General features: G+C 39.2%; 2 protein-coding genes across 3 annotated transcripts in view; both read right to left on the minus strand.

Moving 5' to 3' along the window:
• LOC133227536 (complement factor H) overlaps positions 1-22204 on the minus strand; it is a 396803-nt gene that overhangs the window by 369984 nt on the left and 4615 nt on the right. For both annotated transcript variants that reach the window (XM_061382126.1, XM_061382127.1), the window contains exons 2-5: positions 9286-9471; positions 8840-8945; positions 5840-5916; positions 984-1175 (exon numbers count right to left, since the gene is read on the minus strand). In XM_061382126.1, the coding sequence (XP_061238110.1) occupies positions 984-1175; positions 5840-5916; positions 8840-8945; positions 9286-9471 (561 nt within the window). The remainder of the gene's footprint in view (positions 1-983; positions 1176-5839; positions 5917-8839; positions 8946-9285; positions 9472-22204) is intronic.
• Positions 9661-14090, minus strand: LOC133227539 (glyoxylate reductase/hydroxypyruvate reductase). The gene has a single exon (XM_061382134.1). It carries the CDS (start codon positions 10657-10659, stop codon positions 9817-9819), a length of 843 nt encoding a protein of 280 aa, XP_061238118.1. The 5' UTR covers positions 10660-14090; the 3' UTR covers positions 9661-9816.

Below are 22204 nucleotides of genomic sequence, written 5' to 3' on the forward strand. Positions count from 1 at the left end.
AGGATGAGATGACTGGATGGCATCACTGACTCAATGGTCATGTGTTTGAGCAAACTCTGGGACATAGTGAAGGACAGGGAAGCCTGGTGCATTGCAATTCATGGGGTTGCAAAGAGTTGGACACTACTGAGCAACTGAACAACAACAAAATCATCATATTGGTCATGAGGCCAAGGTCAGCAGTATTATGACTGAAGAAATGCTGGCTTACAGTACTATAGAACTTCTTTTTAAAGACAAAAATTTATTTAGTGGATTCAATTCAGATCAGCAATATTTATACTAAACTTCCAGTGCAAGTATAAAACAGGGCCACTTTTAGAAGTGTTATTCAAAGACAGAATGTCATCATGATACATCAGTAGAGATAAACTTTGAATGTTTAGTTTTTCAAATATAAAATGACCTTTTAGAGTTTTAATATTAAAACTTGTAGCAGAAATGCTTAAAATTTTACTTTAGTCATGAGTCAACTACACTTTAATTATGGTTATGAGAATGGACTTTAGTGTCATATAACCTAGGTTTGAGAGAAGGCAATGGCACCCCACTCCAGTACTCTTGCCTGGAGAATCCCAAGGACGGGGGAGCCTGGTGGGCTACCATCCATTGGGTCGCACAGAGTCAGACACAACTGAAGCAACTTAGCAGCAGCAGCAGCAGCTACCTAGGTTTGAATCTTACCTCTACCATATACAGCATGATCATTTTGGACATGCAATTTAATTTCTTTGCACCATGATTTCCTCAATTATGAAACAGAGATGAACACAGTACATAAATCACATGGTCATTTGGAAGGTTAAATAGATGACACTTGTAAACAGTTTAGATCACCTACTGTAAAGTAGTAAGTGCTGAATAATTAGTATTTTTCAAATCCTATAGGATTCACAGTGTTTTGAAAGGTATACTTTCATGAAAAAACAAACTAAACTCATGCAATTAATCAAATCAACAGTAAGTGAGTAAGTTTATCTTACCTACACATTTTGGTGTTTCTGCACTCCAAACACCACCTGCTGAGCAATGTATTTGTTTGGGTCCATCCAGCATGTAGCCTGAATTACACTCAAACTGTACCACTTGTCCATAGGTATATTCTTGATCTGGTTCCAGGGCATCACTGAAAATTTTCCCATTCTCTGGTTCTGTCACTGGTAAACACTTAACAACTGAAAAAATAAACATAACTTCCTCTAATGAAATTGGAAAACTTTAAAAACTTATCATGAAAAAATGAGTATATATAAATTTGACATGTATATATAACCAACAGCAAGATTACTTTTTTAAAGATGTGTTTATTTGCTAAAACTGTTAGCCAGAAATAAATTCTACTAAGTGAAAACAAAGAAAAACACTAATAGTAGTAAGCTTATCTCTGATTCTTGTCTGAGGGAGTAAGCAAAAAACACTATTACCTTGAGTTTTGTAATGAAAGTGTATATATTTTCACTTTCATTTTTAATGAAAGTGTATATATTTTCCATGAACAGTATGGGAAGGCAAAAAGACAGGATACTGAAAGATGAATTCCCCCAGTCAGTAGGTACCCAATATGGTACTGGAGATCAGTGGAGAAATAACTCCAGAAAGAATGAAGGGACAGAGCCAAAGCAAAAACAGCACCCAGCTGTGGATGTGACTGGTGATAGTAACAAGGTCCAATGCTATAAAGAGCAATATTGCATAGGAACCTGGAATGTCAGGTCCATGAATCAAGGAAAACTGGAAGTGGTCAAATAGGAGATGCCAAGAGTCAACGTTGACATTCTAGGAATCAGCCAACTAAAATGGATGGGAATGGGTGAATTTAACTCAGATGACTATTATATTTATTACTGTGGGCAGGAAACCCTTAGAAAAAATGGAATAGCAAACATAGTGAACAAAAGGGTCTGAAATGCAGTACTTGGATGCAATCTCAAAAACAACAGAATGATCTCTGTTCATTTCCAAGGCAAACCATTCAATATCACAGTAATCAAAGTCTATGCCCCAATCAGTAATGCTGAAGAAGCTGAAGTTAAATGGTTCTATGAAGACCTACAAGACCTTCTAGAACAAACACCCCAAAAAGATGGCCTTTTCATTATAGGACTGGAACGCAAAAGTAGGAAGTCAAGAAACAACTGGAGTAGCAGGCAAATTTGGCCTTGGACACAGAATGAAGCAGGGAAAAGGCTAATAGAGTTTTGCCAAGAGAATACACTGGTCATGTTTGCACACCCTCTTCCAACAACACAAGAGAAGACTCTACACATGGACATCACCAGATGGCCAGCACTGAAATCAGATTGATTATATTATTTGCAGCCAAAGATGGAGAAGCTCTATGCAGTCAGCAAAAACAAAAACGGGATTGACTGTGGCTAAGATCATGAACTCCTTATTGCCAAATGCAGACTTAAACTGAAGAAAGTAAGGAAAACCACTAGACCATTCAGGTATGACCTAAATCAAATGCCTTATGATTATACAGTGGAAGTGAGAATAGATTTAAGGATTAGATCTGATAGACACATAGTGCCTAATGAACTATGGATGGAGGTTCATGACATTGTATAGGAGACAGGGATCAGGACCATTCCCAAGAAAAAGAAATGCAAAAAAGCAAAATGGCTGTCTGAGGCGGCCTTACAAATAGCTTTGAAAAGAAGAGAAGCCAAAAGCAAAGGAGAAAAGGAAAAATATACCCATTTAAATGCAGAGTTCCAAAGAAGAGCAAGGAGAGATAAGAAAGCCTTCTTCAGTGACCAGTGCAAAGAAATAGAGGAAAATAATAGAATGGAAAGACTAGAGATCTTTTAAAGAAAATTAGAGATACCAAGGGAACATTTCATGCAAAGATGGGCTCAATAAAGTACAGAAATGGTATGGACCTAACAGAGGGAGAAGATATTAAGAAGAGGTGGCAAGAATACACAGAAGAACTGTACAAAAAGATCTTCATGACCCAGAATCACAATGGTATGATCACTCACCTAGAGCCAACATCCTGGAATGGGAAGTCAAGTGGGCCTTAGGAAGCATCACTATGAAGAAAGATAGTGGAGGTGCTGGAATTCCAGTTGAGCTATTTCAAATCCTAAAAGATGATGCTGTGAAAGTGCTGCACTGAATATGCCAGCAAATTTGGAAAATTCACAGTGGCCACAGGACTGGAAAAGGTTAGTTTTTATTCCAATCCCAAAGAAAGGCAATGCCAAAGAATGCTCAAACTACCACACAATTGCACTCATCTCACATGCTAGCAAAGTAATGTTCAAAATTCTCCAAGTCAGTCTTCAGCAATACGTGAACTGTGAACTTCCAAATGTTCAAGCTGGTTTTAGAAAAGGCAGAGGAACCAGAGATCAAATTGCCAACATCCGCTGGATCATCGAAAAAGCAAGAGAGCTCCGGAAAAACATCTATTTCTGCTTTATTGACTATGCCATAGTCTTTGACTGTGTGAATCACAACAAACTGTGGAAAATTCTTCAACAGATGGGAATACCAGACCACCTGACCTGCCTCTTGAGAAATCCATATGTAGGTCAGGAAGCAACAGTTACAACTGGACATGGAACAACAGACTGGTTCCAAATAGGGAAAGGAGTAGGACAAGGTTGTATATTGTCACCCTTTTTATTTAACTTACATGCAGAGTACATCATGAGAAACCTTGGGCTGGATGAAGCAAAAACTGGAATCAAGATTGCTGGGAGAAACATCAATAACCTCAGATATACAGATGACACCACCATTATGGCAGACAGTGAATAAGAACTAAAAAGCCTCTGGATGAAAATGAAAGAGGAGAGTGAAAAAGTTGGCTTAAAGCTCAACATTCAGAAAACTAAGATCATGGCATCCAGTCCCATCACTTCATGGGAAATAGATGGGGAAACAGTGGCTGACTTTTTGGGGGGCTTCGAAATCACTGCAGATGGTGACTGCAGCCATGAAATTAAAAGATGCTTACACCTTGGAAGTAAAGTTACGACCAACCTAGATAGCATATTAAAAGGCAGAGACATTACTTTGCTGACAAAGATCCATCTAGTCAAGGCTATGGTTTTTCCAGTGGTCCTGTATGGATGTGAGAGTTGGAGTGTGAAGAAAGCTGAGCACCGAAGAACTGATGCTTTTGAACTGTGGTGTTGAAGAAGACTCTTGAGAGTCCCTTGGACTAAAAGGAGATTCAACCAGTCCATCCTAAAGGAGATCAGTCCTGGGTGTTCATTGAAAGGACTGATGTTGAAGCTGAAACTCCAGTACTTTGGCCACCTGATGCGAAGAGCTGACTCATTTGAAAAGACCCTGATGCTGAGAAAGATTGAGGGCAGGAGGAGAAGGGGATGACAGAGGATGAGACGGTTGGATGGCATCACTGACTCAATGGAGATGAGTTTGAGTAAACTCCAGGAGCTGGTGATGGACAGGGAGGCCTGACGTGCTGCAGTCCATGGGGTTGCAGAGTCAGACACAACTGAGCGGCTGAACTGAATTGAACTGATACATTTCAGTTCATTCATTTCATTCATATTTCTTACATAATTGAGAAATATAAAGTTGGAGATAAATAAAAAATTTCCGTTTAAGTCTCACAATAATACAAAGCTGTATTCCTAAAAGGTGTAAAAGCAAACTTTCTGAATATATGTACTTCAATAAATAAATAGTCTTTAATTTTTCTTCTTCTATATCAAAATAACTAGAGCACTTTTTTTATTTTCCTTATTATTTTCCAGTATCCCTTAGGTTTAAGATAGTCAACCTTTATTTTAGAATAGAATCTCCCAGGATGCTTGTTAAATGGAAACTCTGTGGCTAGCTCCCTGCCCTATCACCCAAGGAACACTGATTCAGTCGATCTTTATGATCCAAAAATTTCAGTTTTTAAGAAGCACTCCAGATTATTCCAATATGGATGTTCCCTAGAACATTTATCCCCTTCCTCTCATTTCTGTTGATGAACGATCTCCCACTCTTTTTCAGAAAACGGGAATTTTGAGTGATCACTGTTCTTTCCTTCTTCCTCTGCCTCTGTCTTTTTCTCTCTTTCCTCCCTTCCACTCTCTCTGTCTTGCATTTACCTCTTCTTTTTCCTCTCTACTTACTCATCACCATTCAACTAGGAAAAGCTATTTTCATGATGACAACAGATTATTCTTTCTATTTTATATTGGAGTACAGTCAATTAACAATGTTGTGATAGTTTCAGGTGGACAGCAAAGGGACTCTTATTTTCATGATGACTACAGACTGTAATCAGTGGTTTAAAATCGGTGAACAGGATGTGCAAATTTTCCATTCTGTTTGCTTTATGGATCAGTAAGAAAGGGCAGAGCTCTTCCTTCGTTTCTGGCTCTTTTCAGTAAACTAAAACCATAGGAAAACTCCCTGTGTCAGGCAGGAGGAAGGAGACGTTTAAACTATGTTCTCCAGTTAAGCTTTTAACTGAGATCCTTGCATTGGGGTGGTTATTTGGCTGTGTACTCCTTCATTAATAAAGCTGAAACTCTCATCTTCATTTTAATGTGATATGTGTGTTATTCCCAGTGGTTAGAATCCAAAAGGAAAAACAAAACTTAGATTTTTTTTTCTAGTCTGTAATACTTGGACTATTAAATTAGACGAACCTGTATTTATATTTGGTTATTGAAACACTTAACAACATAGCAATAAAAGATTAGATCCAACTCTGTACTATAGTAGAATCCACAAAAATAATTTGAGTAAGAAATATTTAATTATAGACTTTAAGAATATTTAATATAAGACATTTCCCCCAAAGATTCATATTTTAAATATATGCTTTAATATACTTGTAAATTAGTTCTACATCTACCTTCACATATGGGAATATCATTGGTCCATCCATTTGTGTCACATTCACGGAAATTCATCTCACCCACCATCTGATACCTAAAAATCAAAATTAACAGAATTGTGAGCTGATGTGTGTTTATGTGCAGTTTTAAGTTTGATACCATTTCAAATATCCAGAAACTCTAGAGGAAAACTATTAATAGGAGCACATGCTTCCCTCCCTCCTCAGGAAAGGCTCTTAATTAAGCCCTCAGGTGCATGGACTTGCATTATCAAAATTCTTGGTTCGTGACACAAACTCATTACTGTTTCATGCCCTTTTATTTTTCCAGTTGAGTCAGTTAATGAGGTACACTTAACAATGTAATAAGCTCCATGAACTATCACGAAAACCAAAGATAAAAACATGAGATCATGATAAAAGCAGTAAACAACAGTTCACTGTATGTTACCCCAGTCCACTCTTTTTCCATATTTCTATCCATAGTCCTACCCTCCACGACTGTGATATTTTCTGGACACTTTGTGCTTTTTTTTTTTTTTTTTTTTTACATTATCAAGGACAGCGCTATAAATAATAGTTTGGTGTGGCTTATTGTCAGCACTTGTCTCCATCTCCCATCTCCATCCTGGCGATGCTTTCCAGAGTATGGTCACCAAGTCAAGCCCGTTTACATAAGTCATTCAGTGTGAAATTATACTAACTCATCAAGCCTGAGCTTCAAACCAAAGATGCTGTAGTTGCACAGGGAACTATGCTCAATGTCATGTGGCAGCCTGAATGGGAGGGGAGTTTGGGGAGAATGGATACATGTATGTGTATGGCTGAGTTCCTTTGCTGTGCACTTGAAACTATCACAACATTGTTAATGGCTATATTCCAATACAAAATACTGCTGCTGCTGCTGCTAAGTCACGTCAGTCATGTCCGAATCTGTACTACCCCATAGACAGCACCCCACCAGGCTCCTCTGTCCCTGAGATTCTCCAGGCAAGAATACTGGAGTGGGTTGCCATTTCCTTCTCCAATGCATGCATGCATGGTAAGTCGCTTCAGTCGTGTCTGGCTCTTTGCAACCCCATGGAGGGCAGCCCACCAGGCTGCCCTGTCCATGGGATTCTCCAGGCAAGAATACTGGAGCGGATTGCCATTTCCTTCTCCATACGAAATACAAAGTGTTTTTTTTGTTTTTTTTTTAAAGAATCCTTCTCAAATTTATTACATTTGACAATTGGAAGCAAAAAAAAATTTTTTTTACTCAAAAAATAAATAAGGAAAGGCATTTTGATAACCACAAGCTAGAGAATTTGGAGGGGGGGGGGGGCGGGGGGAAAGGCCTCTTTTAAACTTCTGAAGAATTGTACCTGAACAAACATTTCCTTTGACCCTGAATGAGAGTTGTCCTGCTAGTTGGACAAGTAAAAAAACTCTCTCCTTCAAAAAAATACTTTGCCTTCTTGGATTGGGGCTGATTTGTTCCTAATTCTCTAAGGGAAGAAATCGTTTCAGTAGAGTAAATGAAAGTCACGGGAACTTGAACTAAAACTTTTACTCTGTGCCCCTGTCACACGAAGGAACAAGATAATTGGTTGTCAAATGTTCTTCTCTGGCTCCTTTATTGGCTCCGCCTAATAACAGAGGAACATTTCCTGCTAACTATTTTCCACCAGGGACCCAGTCATTCGCCCAAACCTCTCTCCGGAGTTCTGCGAAATTCTACACAAATCCTCCTATTGCCACCGGCTAACCCCGGAAATTCAAATTTCTGGGGAATGAAAATAGAAGCTGGGGAATAAATCTAACCTTATTTCCGCTCCGCGCTAAGTTTCCTTTACCAGGCTCCCACATACCGAAGCCACAGAGCCAGCCCTTCAGACGGCGTTCGGAGCTCAAAATGGCCGCCCGGGCGCCTCAGCCTGGGACCCTGTGCTGATGCCGCGCTGCCCACTGCGCTCTGGAACCTGAGCCCGGCGCTGCCCCGCCCGCGGGAATCCACCCCCCACCGCCCCCGCCCCGGCCCCGCGTTCCCCACTGAGGAGACCCTGAGAAGCCGCCCTGCTTGCTCATAGCCTGCCGTACTTATTTCTCCCACCAAGTCTGTGATGCGCTTGCTATGTTTCTGCTTTTATAACTGAGGAAATTGGAGTAAAGAGCTATTTTCTAAAAATACGTATAGTTATTAAGTGGTAGCGTTTTGGAATACGGGCTCACTTCAAAGCCTAAGCTCTAAAATATTCTACTGCCTCAAATCAAGAAATAAATGGGGAGTGAATAATGATTCCACTTTGTGGAATAAGCAATTCCACAAGTTAATTTCTCCACCCTGTGTATATTTATGTAGTATAAAAGTACAATGATCCAGTTTTCCTATATATAAAACTTTCTTCAAAACAAGGTGCTGGGAGTCACAAGAAAGAAAGCACTGAGGAAGTCACAACACAGGGTTAAGAATAGCTGAGTTGTGGGAATCCAGCAGGTGCTTAGAAGGCACAAAGTTACTCTTCTGAGCATAGCAGCATTTTTGGTCTGCGTGATCAGCGTAATTTACGGATTGTGGAAACTTAAAGAATGATAGTTACTATTTCAGTGTTCAGTTAGTCTGATTTCTCATAAATTGTATGAAGTTTTATCAAAATAGATCCACATTCTCTAATTTTGTTACTATTCCCACTGCCCCTGAGATATGGAATTCTCATTCTGCACATAATAGGATGCAGTGAGGACTCATTGCAGAGAATTTTTGTTTAAATGTGTACAACTTTCCCACTCTCCTGTAACTATACTCTACCAGAGTAATTATAATTTATTTTAATTTTTCAATGTTGAAGAGATGATCATATTATCCAAATATAATCATTTTCATTATAGTTTACATTTTCAGATTACTTGTATGTTACTTATAAAAATGCTGATAGAAAAATATAATAACCTTAAACACATAAATAAGGTCAGTTTCTATTTACTCTTTCCAGTATGAAAGATCTGAATTATAAACTGCTCTTTCTGTTGATGACATACCCCTCATCACACGTATAAACAACCTTTGCACCATATTCAAACTGAGTTCCTTCCGCAAGATGGAAAGAACCAAATGGAGTGTCTCCAGGGTGTGCACAGGGCTTTTCTAAAATGAAAAAGAAAAAGAATATGATGTTAGCATGTAGCACAGCAAGTAACAATTTACAAAGGAGTTCAAGAAGAGGGATATCTGATATTGTTTTAGAGTACAAAATTGAAAATATAGAAAAGTGAAAAATGCCAAAGTTATCTGTATGCTTTTTTTTTTAATTTTGGAAGATGACAACCCCTTTTTTAAGAATGATGAGGATATATTGCTTTGTATTTAAATGACACTAGCAATAGAATTCAGCCAGTATTGCCATAATAGCATTTATTAAATATTTATTAATTAAATAGTTTTTTCACAACTTTTCACAGGTTTCACAAAAGTAGGAATTACTTACTCCGACATATCCTTGATGGATGAAGAGACACCCATTTTCCACCCCTGCACATCATTACAATACTCCCCAGAGTTCTGTATCCAGGGCGGCATTTATATGTAGCCTGAGTGCCCTCTTGATATGTTTGTTCAGTCCAAGAACCTGACAGGATTTCTGTTTCTTTTCTGGGAGGGGGTTCTTTGCAGTCTACAAAAAAAAAAAGGTGTTTAAATACAATGAAAAATGCAGTATTTTCAGGTTATTTTTGCTTTAAAGAAAACCTATACAGGTCCATCCCATGTAAGTCTTAATATATATTTTTTACCTTAAAAAATTAAATCTATATAGATTTGTAAGAATAACTTTCAAGATAAATAGTTACACTTTACTATATTATTTTTTTTTTCCTTTGAGAATTATTTAATAAAATTACACACGTGGGGCTCAGATGCTTCCAACCACAAAAGTGCAGCACATCTGTTAGTACCAGTCTTCCCTCCACAGAATGGGTACAGATCAGACTTTCCTCTGGCCCCCAGAGTCCCTGTGTGGCTACAGCTTGAGTTCACTGGGCATCGGCTCCCCTCGCAGGCCAGCCAGCAGGTTGTCAGCTGCCAAGACAGACATGATGTTTCGGGTCCTGTGGGTGGCACTGCCAATGTGAGGCAGGATCACACAGTTCTTCAGGGTCAGGAGAGGGTGGTTGGTAGGCAGTGGTTCTGGGGTCGTCACGTCCAGTCCAGCAGCTGCAATCTGACCGCTGGCCAGGGCCTGGTACAGGTCATCCTGGTCTACCACTTCTCCCCTGCTGATGTTGACAAACACAGCTGTTTTCTTCATCCACTGGAAGAAGTCCTTGTTGCAGAGCCCCCTGGTCGCCGGTGTTAAGGAGCAGGCCACAACGATGAAATCGGACTCGGCGGCCAGCTCGGGGGTGGACACAAACTCTGCCTGGAATTCCGCTGCTTCCTGAGACCTGGGCTGGCGCCCTGTGTATAGAAATCTCCGGACCCCGAATGGTTTCAGACGCCGAGCAATGGCCTGGCCTATGCGCCCCAGGCCAACGATGCCGACGGTGCTCTGTGAAAGGCCGTGGCCACACATCCACAGGGGTTTCCATGAGGTCCAACCACCGTTCTTCACCTCCTCGATGGCCTCCGGCAACCGGCGACAAGTGGTAAGCAGCAGGGAGACGGCGAGCTCGGCCGTGGCGTCTGTCAGGACACCCGGAGTGTAGCCCACACGGATCCCACGCTTCTTGATTTCATCCAAAGCCAAGTGGTCGACACCTACAGACATTGTGCTAATGACTTTGAGATTAGCTCCTGCAGCGTCCAGGAGCTTCTTGTCTATGTGGTCCGAGAGGAGGCAGAGCAGGCCCTGGGCCCCAGCCATTCTCTGTTCCAGGTCCTCTCTGGGGATGGGCTCATCAGAATCCCACTGCTATATTATTTTTAAGTGATACACTGAATTCTATAATTCTGCTCTTTTCTAAGGGCTTCCCTGGTAGTTTAGCTGCTAAAGAATCCACCTGCAATTCAGGAGAACCTGGTTCAATTCCTGGGTTGGGAAGATCCCCTTGGAGAAAGAATAGGCTACCCACTCCAGTATTCTTGGGCTTCACTGGTGACTCAGACAGTAAAGAATTCGCTGCAATGTGGGAGACCTGGGTTCAGTTCCTGGGTTGGGATGATCCCCTGGAGGAGGGCATAGCAACCCACTCCATAGTCTTATCTGGAGAGTCCCCATGGACAGAGGAGCCTAATGGGCTACAGTCCATGGGGTCACAGAGTTGGACACAACTGAGAGATTAAGCACAGCACAGCACATTCTTTCTCAAATTCAGGAAATATTAGGCACTATTCTAAGGTTTGAAGAAACAACAATGGATATGGAGACAAAGTGTTGTCACTCTAGTAAGGAAGTTATTGAATATGTATTCAAAGAGATGACATATCTAGGTGTCTGAAATCTTCATCAAGATCTTGTACAGTCTGCTCTACCACCTATTCTATATAATCTCTTGAACCTCAGTAACCTTGGGGCTGGAGCGGTCAAGTGTATGTGTAAATGTGATTGACAATCTCAAATTGAAAGCCACTCTGGCACTCTAGCAATTAGAAACCACTGAAGATAAAAAGGAATAAAATCAAATCCCTAGTTTTCTCAGAAAACTGTCATTAGGAAACTCATGAATTCAGGAAATAAATTGTAAAAAGTATACACATATTAGAATGTTTTTAATTAAAATTCTATTAATGAAGATTTAATCTATACAAAATTCAAAGGAAAATTATCTGCAAAAGTATTTGTCACACAAAAGCACTTCTTGCAATAACAAAAGCACTGACACAACCAAAAGAAAAATACAGGAGGATGATAGAACATTTTCTTAAGAATGGCTGATAACATAACCATTACTAAAATCAAAGACATCACAATTAAGTGTAAGTGATGTTTTTGGACAAATTTCAATGACAAAAATGTAAAGGGAATGACACCTGATTTTGTAGAAAAAGAAATGTTATAAATATATTAAATAAAATTAGAGGTATAGATGACTAAAGCAATTTGATAAAGAATCTTAAAAATGCTCATGTAAATTAAAGAATTTCAAACAGAAAAAAGATCCTAAAGCAATAATGAAAGTTTTTCTAAGATTCTTATGTACAAGATGCTTATTCCAACATTTTCATAGTGGAAAAAATAAGATATGTTAATGTGAATATTGTCATATTGTGGTACATTCACTGAGGAAATATTTTATGGTTTTTGAAAATTGTGTTTTGGGGAATATTTAATAATATGGCTAAATGTTAGCATAAGAGTAAGGGAGAAGGTATTATATACTTTTTGTTTCTAATAAAGATATACTATAGTGATCAAGGATCAGAATGGTAAGTACTTAAAGCTGACTTTTCAGCAAAAGTAATGGAAACCAGAAGTTGTTAACTTATCACTTCTATGTGCATAAAGCAATAATTGTCTACTTAGAATTCGACACAAAGGAACAATTTTTTTAAGGTTCAAGATTTCAATTAATAGAATGTGAGAGAATTTGCTTTATAGATTCACATTAAGGGAAAATGAAATATGTACTTTAGAAAAAGGAAAACTATCTCAGGTATAAGGTTTGTAATGAAAGAAAAACAAAAACAGTACCTAAACAAATAAGTCTAAGAGAATACCAACTGTGAAACAATAAAACTGTAGTCTTATATAATTTAAAATACATATATACTCATACACACATACATATACATAAAATACAGGACAACCATGTGTTAACTGACAGAAGAGAACAGAAAATGAAGGATATAACTTGAAAGATAACAATGTCCAGAGGAATGAAGAGATATGAATCAGCTGTGATAGCTTTGATAAGGAGTCAGCGTGACTGGGCATCCATCCTCAGTTAGTTAAACCAACACTAATCTAGGTACTGCTGAGAAGCTACATGTTTAGATATAATCCTAAACACTTAATTTTAAACAAGCTGATTATCCTGGATAACTGGTGTGAGCCTGATTAAATCACTTGAATGGCTTTTAAAGCAGCACTGAACCTGATCCAAAAGAGAGAAGAAACTGTACTGCAGACTCAGCTTCCTTACCTGTGCTCCGCCCTTTCTGACAGCCAGCCCTATGAAGTTTAGACCTGCTTACCCACAGTGCAGGCTTCCCTGGTTTTTCCAAGGTAAAGAATCTGCCTGCTGCTGCTGCTGCTAAGTCGCTTCAATCGTGTCCGGCTCTGTGAGACCCCATAGATGGCAGCCCACTAGGCTCCCCTGTCCCTGGGATTCTCCAGGCAAGAACACTGGAGTGGCTTGCCATTTCCTTCTCCAATGCATGAAAGCAAAAAAAATAAAGTGAAGTCGCTCAGTCGTGTTCAACTCCTAGCGTCCCCATGGACTGCAGCCCACCAGGCCCCTCCGTCCATGGGATTTGCCAGGCAAGAGTATTGGAGTGGGTTGCCATTGCCTTCTCTGATCTGCCTGCTAACGCAGGAAATGTGGGTTTGATCCCTGATCTGGGAAGATCCCATAGAGAAGGAAATAGCAATTCATAAAAGACTCTGAAATGCAGTACTTGGATGCAATCTCAAAAATAACAGACTGATCTCTGATCGTTTCCAAGGCAAACCATACAATATCACAGTAATACAAGTCTATGCCCTGACCAGTAATGCTGAAGAGGCTGAAGTTGAATGGTTCAATGAAGACCTACAAGACCTTCTAGAAGTAACACCCAAAAAAGATGTCCTTTTCATTATAGGGGACTGGAATGCAAAAGTACCAGGTCAAGAAACACCTGGAGTAACAGGCAAATTTGTCCTTGGAATACAGAATGAAGCAGGGAAAAGGCTAATAGAGTTTTTCCAAGAGAATGCACTGGTCATAGTAAACACCCTCTTCCAACAATACAAGAGAAGACTCTACACATGGACATCACCAGATGGTCAACACCTAAATCAGATTGATTATATTCTTTGCAGCCAAAGATGGAGAAGCTCTATACACTCAGCAAAAACAAGACTGGGATTGACTGTGGCTCAAATTATGAACTGCTTATTGTCAAATTCAGACTTAAATTGAAGAAAGTAGGGAAAAACCACGAGACCATTCAGGTATGACCTAAATCAAATCCCTTACAATTATACAGTGGAAGCGAGAAATAGATTTAAGGGATTATATATGACAGAGTGCCTGAAGAACTATGGACAGAGGTTGGTGACTTTGTACAGGAGGCAAGGATCAAGACCACCCCCAAGAAAAAGAAATGCAAAAAAGCAAAATGGCTGTCTGAGGAGGCCTTACAAATAGCTTTGAGAGGAAGAGAAGCCAAAAGTAAGGGAGAAAAGGAAACATATACCCATTTGAATGCAGAGTTCTAAAGAATAGCAAGGAGAGATAAGAAAGACTTTCTCAGTGATCAGTGAAAAGAAACAGAGGAAAACAATAGAATGAGAAAGACTAGCTATCTCTTCAAGAAAATCAGAGATACCAAGGGAACATTTCATGCAAAGGTGAGCACAATAAAGGACAGAAATGGTATGGACCTAACAGAAGCAGAAGATAATAAGAAGAGGTGGCAAGAATACACCAAAGAACTATACAAAAAAAATTTTCACAACCCAGATAACCATGATGATTTGATCACTCACCTAGATCCAAACATCTTGCAATGTAAAGTCAAGTGGGCCTTAGGAAGCATCACTATGAAGAAAGCTAGTGGAGGTGATGGAATTCCAGTTGAGCTATTTCAAATCCTAAAAGATGGTGCAGTGAAAGTGCTGCACTCAGTCTGCGAGCAAATTTGGAAAAACTCAGCAGTGGCTACAGGACCGGAAAAGGTCAGTTTTCATGCCAATCCCAAAGAAAGGCAATGTTCAAACTACTGCACAATTGGACTCATCTCACATGCTAGTAGAATAATGCTCAAAATTCAACAAGCTAGAGTTCAACAGTACATGAACCATGAACTTCCAGATGTTCAAGCTGGATTTAGAAAAGGCAGAGGAACCAGAGATCAAATGGCTAACATCCGCTGGATCATCAAAAAAGCAAGAGAGTTCCAGAAAAACATCTACTTCTGCTTTATTGACTATGCCAAAAAGCCTTTGACTGTGTGGATCACAACAAACTGTGGAAAATTCTTCAACAAATGGGAATGCCAGACCACCTGACCTGCCTCTTGAGAAATCTGTATGCAGGTCAGGAAGCAACAGTTAGAACTGGACATGGAACAGCAGACTGGTTCCAAACAGAAAAAAGAGTACGTCAAGGCTGTATATTATCACTCTACTTATTTAACTTACATGCAGCGTACATCATGAGAAACGCTGGGCTGGAGGAAGCACAGCTGGAATCAAGATTACTGGGAGAAACATCAATAACCTCAGATACACAGATGACACCACCCTTATGGCAGAAAGTGAAGAAGAATTAAAGAGCCTCTTGATGAAAGTGAAAGAGGAGAGTGAAAAAGTTGGCTTAAAGCTCAACATTCAGAAAACTAAGATCATGGCATCCAGTCCCATCACCTCATGGCAAATAGATAGGGAAACAGTGGAAACAGTGGCAGACTTTTATTTTGGGGGGCTCCAAAATCACTGCAGATGGTGACTGCAGCCATGAAATTAAGACACTTGCTCCTTGGAAGGAAAGTAATGACCAACCTAGATAGCATATTAAAAAGCAGAGACATTACTTTGCCAATAAAGTTCTGTCTAGTCAAAACTATGGTTTTCCAATAGTCATGTATAGATCTGAGAGTTGGACTATAAAGAAAGCTGAGCACTGAAGAATTGATGCTTTTGAACTGTGGTGTTGGAAAGACTCTTGAGAGTCCCTTGGACTGCAAGGAGATCCAACCAGTCCATCCTGAAGGCAATCAGTCCTGATTCATTGGAAGGACTGATGCTGAAGCTCCAATATTTTGGCCACCTGATGCGAAGAACTGACTCGTTTGAAAGACCCTGATGCAACCTCAGATATGCAGATGACACCACCCTTATGGCAGAAAGTGAAGAGGAACTAAAAAGCCTCTTGATGAAGGTGAAAGTGGAGAGTGAAAAAGTTGGCTTAAAGCTCAACATTCAGAAAACTAAGTTCATGGCATCCGGTCCCATCACTTCATGGGAAATAGATGGGGAAGCAGTGGAAACAGTGTCAGACTTTATTTTTCTGGGCTCCAAAATCACTACAGATGGTGACTGCAGCCATGAAATTAAAAGACGCTTACCCCTTGGAAGGAAAGTTATGACCAACCTAGACAGCATATTCAAAAGCAGAGACATTACTTAGCCAACAAAGGTTTGTCTAGTCAAGGCTATGGTTTTTCCTGTGGTCATGTATGGATGTGAGAGTTGGACTGTGAAGAAGGCTGAGCGCTGAAGAATTGATGCTTTTGAACTGTGGTGTTGGAGAAGACTCTTGAGAGTCCCTTGGACTGCAAGGAGATCCAACCAGTCCATTCTGAAGGAGATCAGCCCTGGGATTTCTTTGGAAGGAATGATGCCAAAGCTGAAACTCCAGTACTTTGGCCACCTCATGCGAAGAGTTGACTCATTGGAAAAGACTCTGATGCTGGGAGGGATTTGGGGGCAAGAGGAGAAGGGGACGGCAGAGGATGAGATGGCTGAATGTCATCACTGACTCGATGGACGTGAGTCTGAGTGAACTCCGGGCGTTGGTGATGGACAGGGAGGCCTGGCGTGCTGCGATTCATGGGGTCACAAAGAGTTGGACACGACTGAGGGACTGATCTGGTCTGATCTGATGCTGGGAAAGATCGAAGGAAGGAGGATAAGGGGATGACAGAGGATGAGATAGTTGGATGGCATCATTGACTCGATGGACATGAGTTTGAGTCATCTCCATGAGTTGGTAATGGACGGGGAAGCCTGGTGTGCTGCAGCCCATGGGGTCGCAAAGAGTCGGACATGATTGAGAGACTGAACTGAACTGAAGAGCTATTTTATTCCTAGGAATACACTAAACTAGATTTTCATGTATGGTAATATTTTATAGTCATATGTGTTTTTTCATAATTAAAAATGGAAATAACTTCAACGTCTGTCAACTATTGAATGGATTGAAATTTGTGTATATTTCTGCATTTCAATATCACACCAATGCCACAAAATGGTACAGAAACAAATGATAGCAATCACATGAAGTAAGAAGACATCAAGTGTTACAAAATTATTTCATCTACATAATATTCAAGAACAAGCATATATAAGAGGGATGTGTACATAAACCTTTAAAAACTAGGAAGGAAGAGCAAAAATATAATTACCATAAATATTAAAATAACGTTTTCTTCTGGAAGAAAGGAAAGGGTATTAATCCAAAAGAAACCCAAGGGTATGTTGGGGACGCTCAGAAAGCTCTATTTGTTTCCATGGGCAGTTAGAATTATTTTTAATACAGCACACATATTTTATTCACTCATATACTTCACAATAAAGGTATTATGTAATAAAATCTGCCTATACCATATGATTCTTATTTTCTGAAAAAAGTAATTCATTAACAATATGACATATAAAGAGAGGAATAGATACAATTAATAATGAAGCTAATGTCTACTTATTATAATTGATAATCTTTTCAAAACTTCTTTTTACTTAATTTAGATATAACTACTCTCGATTTTTGGAGAAGGCAATGGCACCCCACTCCAGTACTTTTGCATGGAAAAATCCCTTGGATGGAGGAGCCTGGTAGACTGCAGTCCATGGGGTCGCTAGGAGTCGGACAAGACTGTGTAACTTTCAAGTAGACAACCTGAGTGACTTCACTTTCACTTTTCACTTTCATGCATTGGAGAAGGAAATGGCAACCCACTCCAGTGTTCTTGCCTGGAGAATCCCAGGGACGGGGGAACCTAGTGGGCTGCCGTCTCTGGGGTCACACAGAGTCGGTCACGACTGAAGCGACTTAGCAGCAGCAGCAGCACTCTCAATATTAGGATGATTTCATTAGTATATGCTCAACACATTACTTAAAAATGGCAAAGTCAAAAATGCTTCTCACCATATTTATTTGTTGATATTATGTTCATTGCTAAACTTCGTTTCTTAGTTGGTTTTATAATAATGGTCTAACATTCTATTCTAGAATTTCTTTTCATAAAGACAAGGGGAAAAAATAATCTACTGAGCTGGATCCCATTTTGAAAACTTTCTACATTTCATGGAACAGAAAGTTCACATGGAAATTCATTTTTCCGTAATATATAACACTTACGTGGGCTTTCAAGTGCCCTAGTTTTTCCTTGACGTTTTTGCAAATGTGTGGCACATCTGTTAGGGAACTTTTGTGAGTCCACATTAGTTTTGTTTTCTAAAATTTAAGTAAACATACTTTCTCTCCACTAGATGGTGCAAACACCCCACCATAAAACAATACAAACTGCCTGTACCTCTACCTACCAGCGCCCCCTCCCTCTCCCCAAGAAGCCCGAGCTTTTGGTTTCGCTTTTTCAAATTAAAGATCTTTTTTTTAATAACATGGAAATTTTGTGTTTAAGTACAGGATAATTACACTTTCTAAATTCAGATCCACTTCATGGCATTTAGGTTACCGGAAAAATTAATCTGCCGAATTCCAAATGTAGATGGCAGCATCACGAGTGGAGCACCAATTTTCACTAATATACTACCATTCTGACGAATTTAGTTCCTATCCTTTCCTTATGCTCATGCAAGGAAAAAGTAAAATTCTCTTATCCGTTATTCAATTTAAATGATTTTTATTAAAGCAATGCAGTTACATAAAGTATATTTATCTCCCTGTTACTTGTTTTGAACAACCAGACATGAAAGACAAGAATACATCACTTTCATAAAATCTTCCTACTAGCTTCTCACAATATTTACTCTATGTAGACATATTTACTATAAAAAGAGTTCTCATACTGATTATACTTCACATGATACTAAAGCCTCTGGTGCTTTTTCCATGAACTTTTTTTTTTTTTTTCTTTTAGTAGATGAATCATTTACTTGAATGAGTTCAGGACTCTGAAAGAATAAATTTTATATTTTATACTTAACCACTATGGTACAGCCATTGTGGAAAACAGTTTAGCAGTTCCCCAAAAAGTTAAACAGTGTTAACATATGATTCAGCAATTCCCAGGTGGCGCTACTGTGAAGAACCCAATGCAGGGAGCCAATACGGGAGACGTAAGCGGCAGGAGTTTGATTCCTGGGTCAAGAAGATCTTCTGAATAAGGGCATGGCAACCCCCTCCAGTATTCTTGCTTGGAAAATCCCATGGACAGAGGAGCCTAGAGGGCTACAGTCCACTGGGTCACAAACAGATGGACACAACTGAATTAACTTAGCACACAAAGTGTGCAACTCAACTCCTAGGCATGGAACCAAAAGAAATGAAAGCAGGGACCCGAAGAGATACCTGCATACCAATACTCAAAGGAGCACAAGAGCCAAACAATGGAAACATCCCAGTGTCCATCAATAGACAAATGGATATAGCAGATATATAATGGAATATTACTCAGCCTTATAAACGAAGGAGACTTTGATACATGCAACAACATGGCTAAATCTTGAAGACATTATGCTAACTGAAAAAACAGACATGTCCAAGAACTTTAAATGGCATCTCTTGTCTCCATGAGAAAAAGATATTACCATCAACCACACTGTTTTTTCATCTTTCCACTGCTATCTCTAAAATGTTAGTTCTGATTAGCATCATCTGTCAGCTTGATGATAACTCAACCTGCTAACTAGTCCCCAAGCTCCCCTCTCACATTAGCATCAGAGCCACAAGTGATTTTTGCAAATCTGGTCATGTCGCTTCTGGGATTAAAATTCCCCTGACTTCTCCTTATCCTTGTATGTCTCCTGCTCTTGGCTTTAGAATCTGTATTTGGCTCTTGTCATTCTCTGATTTCATCTTATCACCTCCATCGTTTATTCACAATGCCAAAGCCACCATAGTTTGATTGTTTAGATTTAGTTGAACATCTCAAATGAATTTTTTCCCCTTAGGCCTTTTGCACATGTTGTTTCACTCCTCAGTCTCTTTAACCTCAGGCACTTAGTGACTAGCTGTCTCATCTTTCAGGCTCTATTCCTATGCTGCTCCCTCCAAGGGATCCACTTATCTCTAGGCTCCAAGACCCACTGGACACCCCACTACCCCTTCTGTGTCATGTTCCCTCAGCCCCTGCTTCGTTTTCTTCACAACGTAATTCATGATTCAGAGTTATGTTTATGTTTACTAGAATTTCATCTGTCCTCCTATCAAAATGTAACTTCCCAGAGAATAAGGACTATCACAACAATCGTGGGGATACATATGAAAAAAGAAAGGGGAGAAAAACAGGACACATGATACTCAATTTTACCCATATTATTTGGACAAGTTCAATTGATTAAAGAATTAGAAATATGGAAAGTGATTGGATTCCTCTGGCTTTACAGGGCTACTTTTAGTCCTTTGAGTACACATTTGAATCTTCTTAAAATCAATATCCTCCTTGTCAACCCTCACCTGGTTAACTCCCATTCAACTGTCAGAACCTACTCATGATGTCATCACAACTCTGATATATTTCCCTCTCTTCATTGCACTTCTTACAAACCAATTCCTCAACCCCACCCTACTCCATCCTTTCATTCCAGTCTGAGTATCTTGCCTTCCCTAAGTGATCCTATAGTGTTTTCATTTATCTCCATCAAAATATATGATAAAATAAATATATTAGTGATATATAATAATCATTGCTTTTTTTCCTCCCAAATAGGAGGTGCTTGGAAAGTGTTTAGTGTCATAGTGCCTGGTATTTAGCAATCACTCAAAAACAAAAAAAATTATTGAATGAACAAAAGAATGAATGAATGAATGCAAAGCCATCCCAGAGACTTTCCATTTTATCTGTAGAATATGGATAACCTGTAAAATGTCAGACCGGATGAAGCACAAGCTGGAATCCATATTTCAGGAAGAAATATCAATAACCTCAGATATGCAGCTAACACCACCATTAAGGCAGAAAGTGAAGAGGAATTAAAGAGCCTCTTGATGAAAGTGAAAGAGGAGAGTTAAAAAGCTGGCTTCAAACTCAACATTCAAAAACTGAAGATCATGGCATCTGATTCCATCACTTTATGGGAAATAGACAGGGGAAAAAATGGAAAAAATGACAGACTTTATTTTCTTTCTTTCTATTTTTTTTTTTTACTGTTTTGCAATTTTTTTTTAGTTTTTATTATTTTATTTTATTTTTAATTATATTATTATTATTATTATTTTTTTACTTTACAATATTGTATTGGTTTTGCCATACATCAACATGCATTCTTGGGCTTCAAAATCACTGCAGATGGTGACTGCAGCCATGAAATTAAAAGACACTTGTCCTTGAACGAAAAGCTAAGACAAACCTAGACAGCCTATTAAAAAGCATAGGCATTACTTTGCCAACAAAGATCCGTCTAGTCAAAGCTATGGTTTTTCCAGTAGTCATGTGTGGATGTGAGAGTTGAACCATAAAGAAAGTTGAGTGCCGAAGAATTAATGCTTTTGAATTGCAATATTGGAGAAGACTCTTGAGAGTCCCTTGGACAGCAAGGTCAAACCAGTCAATCCTAAAGGAAATCAATCCTGAATATTCATTGGAAGGACTGATGTTGTAGCGGAAGCTCCAATACCTTGGCCACCTGATGTGAAGAACTGACTCCTTGGAAAAGACCGTGATGCTGGGAAAGACTGAAGGCAGAAGGAGAAGGGAATGACAGAGTAGAGATGGTTGGATGGCATCACTGACTCGATGGGCAAGAGTTTCAGCAAGATCATGCTGAGTTGGTGATGGACAGGGAAGCCTGGTGTGCTGCAGTCCATGGGGTCACAAAGAGTCGGATGCAACTGAACTGCACTGAACTGAATGGATAACCTGGAGAAAAGGCATCATAGATGGGAGCAAAAGTAAAAGATAAGACAAGGGTGCAAATCTTTAGTGCTCTGTTGCATGAACCCAAAAAATTTAGCATCTGTAAAATTTCATTCTACATTTTGTTTATGGGCCCTATATTTGAATTTATTTTATACTTTTTGAAGTTCAGAATCACTTTAATTTAGTTCAGAAAACTTCAGAAAACCTTTGAAGGAACATTTCTATAATCACTTTTCTATCTATTAAATTTCTGGTTAACAAGGTTTAGGGGAAACTTGGCTCTCTCAGTCAAAATGTCAAAACAAATAAAAGTACTCTGTCAAATCTTTTTACTTGTATTATTTTTGGGATTTTTTTTCCTGTTCCATTACTTTACTTTCTCTGAACCATTTTTATAATGTTTCCTTTTAGTCTTAAGCTAAAATACAACACTATTTTTTCAGTGACATCATGTCCCTTTTAAGCACTATGTCCTGAGACTGGTTCAAGATGTTAAGAAATGG

The sequence above is a fragment of the Bos javanicus genome, chromosome 16 (genome assembly GCF_032452875.1).
Source record: "Bos javanicus breed banteng chromosome 16, ARS-OSU_banteng_1.0, whole genome shotgun sequence".
NCBI classification, from domain to species: domain Eukaryota; kingdom Metazoa; phylum Chordata; class Mammalia; order Artiodactyla; family Bovidae; genus Bos; species Bos javanicus.

Coding starts and splice junctions, on each gene's coding strand:
- LOC133227539 (XM_061382134.1), bottom strand. CDS start 10,659: ATGGCTGGGGCCCAGGGCCTGCTCTGCCTCCTCTCGGACCACATAGAC.